The sequence below is a fragment of the Cheilinus undulatus genome, linkage group 1, assembly GCF_018320785.1.
Source record: "Cheilinus undulatus linkage group 1, ASM1832078v1, whole genome shotgun sequence".
Classification (NCBI taxonomy): Eukaryota; Metazoa; Chordata; class Actinopteri; order Labriformes; family Labridae; genus Cheilinus; species Cheilinus undulatus.
The window spans coordinates 2,868,820-2,872,108 of NC_054865.1; the positions used below are offsets into that span (position 1 = coordinate 2,868,820).

Here is a 3,289-nt window from a genome sequence, read left to right on the forward strand (position 1 = left end):
TTCATGGTATTTATCCAGGTTGCAAATAGTGAAGCTCCATAAAGACACCAGTCGGTCTTTGTAACAAAGATAATGCCACCATGCCACTTAGGGTCAGAATGCATGAGAAACTTTCTATAGTAGACTTGTAGCTTGTAGATCATACATTCCAAGCACTGATCCAGTTTTGACCCTCTGTCATTTTTCTTTGGACTGACTTGGACCTACGGGGTCCTTCACATTTATCAGTGCAGTACAGATGTGGACAAATATTGGTAAAGTCACAGCGCACTGCAGAGCTTTTTCCACTCACATAACTCACAAAAGCACACATTGTCCACAGTTTAATATTGGAGCATTTTATTAAGGTTTTAACAGGAAAGAGACAGTGGAAGCTTTTGTTTCTGTTTGTTTACGGGCTCTTCTTTGTGTGCACTCACTCCAGGGTGTTCTGGAAGAAGACCGCAAACAGCATCCTTTAAGCACAAATTACAGAATCCAAGGATTCCAACAGAAAAAAATCAGTATTTCAGGCAATAATCTCAGGTAGAAGTTTGTTTAACCATTTATTATGAAACATATTATGTTTGGCGCCAGCCTCCGACTTAATCCCTCCTAACAGATTTTACATACAGAATTTGAGGAGTGATAATATAACAGCTTTAACCCCCAGTCAGAGCTAACAGGTGGGTGCTGGGGTGGGGGAGGGTTACAAGCAAGAGCACAGCATTAATCCAGGTGCAGCGTTGCAGCAGAGGAGGAGAAAGGAAATCTCACATCTTAGATAGCCAGCTAGTTTAGGAGGATGTTAGTCACGTGATTTGATTAAGATCCATGTCAGGTGTGAATGATTGACTCGAGATTCTGGCAGAACTAACTCGCAGGCTTCGTTTCATATAAATGATAAGATTGCACTTACAGGAGATAAATCAACATTTATCCTGTCTGACCCTGTTAGTTTACCTCAAGATTTTAATAACTGATTAAATTAGACTTTTGTTCCTCATGTGAAAGTTTCACAGCATCAGTTTGTTTATTTTTGATGCTTTGAACTTAACTTGTCCATCAGCATATTTCCTACAGCACCCTGTGTGTGTTCAGTGACAGTAGAGAAGTTTACAGAGCTGGCTAGAGTTCAGCCTGTGAAGAATACCTCTAAAATCCTCTGTGTAAACAGCAACACACCAGCTGACTAGTTTTCTCTGTTCTTAAAGGTCATGAGAGCCGACGCTCTGATTAGTTTGATTCATATCACTGCCAAAACTCATCTGACTCTCTGTGCCAGGGCTTTGTACCTGGACTGTGCACCTTCAAGATAATGTAGACAGACATGTCCATTATTGACCATTACTGAGCACCAGGTGCTTTAAAGACCCTGTCAAGTGAAATCCAAAATTTGTGTCTGAACACTCTAGATATGTTGGAACATGGTTGCTGTAAACATGTGAAAACACTGAGATCTCTGTTTGCCAAATCTATCAGCCACAGTGAAGCCAGAACTACCAGAAGCTGATTTGATGACCATGGTTATACTGTGCTTGATTTTGTCTTGAACCCCATAGGGGGCTCTGCTTTTCATAGGTGCATGTAGGGGGGCTACAAGGGAAAATGGTTGAGAAACACTGATCAAGACTAAAACAAAAAAAGATTTTCAAATATTTCACTTTTCAAAGAAACTACAACGTATGAACATTTTACTTTTTATAGTAAATCGCAGTAAAAAAATCAATAAAGAACCTTTTAATGATATTCTAATGTTATAGATGTACCTGCACACCTGCCTCAGTACCAGTCACCTTCCGCTTTAATCAACAGACACCACATATAAGATCTCATTCTGTTTTAAACATGTTGGTAAATCAGCTGTTCCTAGGTTATTTATTAGACATGGGCATAGACTGTGCAGTTTCAGATAGTTATCACAAAAACCATTTAGTGATACAGAGACTTCATTTCTCTGAGACAGGCTTAGTTATAAATGGTATTTTAAATATTTAGTTTAAAGGTCATGCTTACCTTTCTTACCTTTCAACATGATTTCACAGGTCACTATGAGGAGGCGTTCAGTCCTCCACATTGTCAATTTCATCCTGCCCATCCTGTTCTTCTTGTGCATGGACTTGGCCTCCTTCCTGATCTCAGAAAACGGGGGTGAGAAGCTCAGCTTCAAGGTCACCATCCTGCTGGCTGTCACAGTGATGCAGCTGATTCTGAATGACATTCTGCCTTCATCTTCAGACACGATTCCTCTCATAGGTGAAGAAGTCCATGGGCTGCCTTAAGTGATTACTCCTCAACAGCAAATGTGTAGCTGACAATGTACACTTGTATTTAAATATTAGTAATGCTGCTCTCTTTTTTTAGCGGTCTATTGTATCGGGATTTTTGGTATGATGATGCTGAGCCTCTTTGAGACAATTTTGGTGATGTATCTGATGGAAAAAGACAAAGAGGCAGAGAAAGACCAAAGCCTGAATGAGGACTGTGAGGACCGGCAAGGGAAAGTCTGCAGCTACTTTAGAGGTGAGAATCAAAGAAATAGAAAACAAAGTTTGTAGATCTAAACATGTATAGAATATATAAATTATATTAAAAAAAAACATGACAGCCAGTCAATTAATAGAGCTGCATGGATGTTTCTCCAGATATCCAGCATATTTAACACTGTTTATTTCATAGAATAGTTGTATTTCAAGCACATGCACTGACCTTGTCTATCACATCTTTGCAGACATTCATAAACTGGCTGATTGTGTCCGTGTTTCTCCCAGTGAGATGCCGTCTGAACTACTGCCGATGGAAAAAGAGGTCAGGATGAAGTTGTGCTTCTGTAAAATCAAACAGGCAGAGATAGCTAGTTCTATCACCACCATATGTGTTTTGAGCAAAAACTACACTTAAAGGGATACTTCAACATTTTGGAAAATTCATCCATTGCCATAATTCCTATAGTCTTAGTAATAGGTTTGTTACCTTTAGTTGTCGGTGCAAGCTATTTTTAGATCGGCGCTGCCGAGTTCGGACCTGCTGTTCCAACTCAATGTAAGCAGATGGTATTCTGGCTTTCCCTCATCAAACTCATCAAATACACAATCCAACAACTCCAAAACGCTCACGTTGCAAGTTGTGACCTGCACATTCACCACGCTCTAAAAATAGCTTGCACTGACAACTAAAGGTAATGAACCTATTACTAAGACTATAGGAATTATGGCAATGGGCGAAATTGCCAAAATGTTGAAGTATCCCTTAAACATTAACAAAGTCTAAGTGATGTCACCAGGGCTGGACTGGGAGGAAAATTTGGTCC

At 39.8% G+C, this 3,289-nt stretch overlaps 1 protein-coding gene across 1 annotated transcript; it reads left to right on the forward strand.

Moving 5' to 3' along the window:
• The first annotated feature begins 2,030 nt into the window (after window positions 1–2,030).
• Window positions 2,031–2,797, forward strand: LOC121511188 (5-hydroxytryptamine receptor 3A-like). Its single transcript, XM_041789786.1, has 3 exons — window positions 2,031–2,235; window positions 2,344–2,502; window positions 2,751–2,797. The coding sequence occupies exons 1-3, from the start codon at window positions 2,031–2,033 to the stop codon at window positions 2,795–2,797; spliced, it is 411 nt and encodes a 136-aa protein (XP_041645720.1).
• The last annotated feature ends 492 nt before the right edge of the window (window positions 2,798–3,289 follow it).

Coding starts and splice junctions, on each gene's coding strand:
- LOC121511188 (XM_041789786.1), top strand. CDS start 2,031: ATGAGGAGGCGTTCAGTCCTCCACATTGTCAATTTCATCCTGCCCATC. Junction 2,236..2,343: donor AGACACGATTCCTCTCATAG/GTGAAGAAGTCC, acceptor CTCTTTTTTTAG/CGGTCTATTGTATCGGGATT. Junction 2,503..2,750: donor AGTCTGCAGCTACTTTAGAG/GTGAGAATCAAA, acceptor TGTTTCTCCCAG/TGAGATGCCGTCTGAACTAC.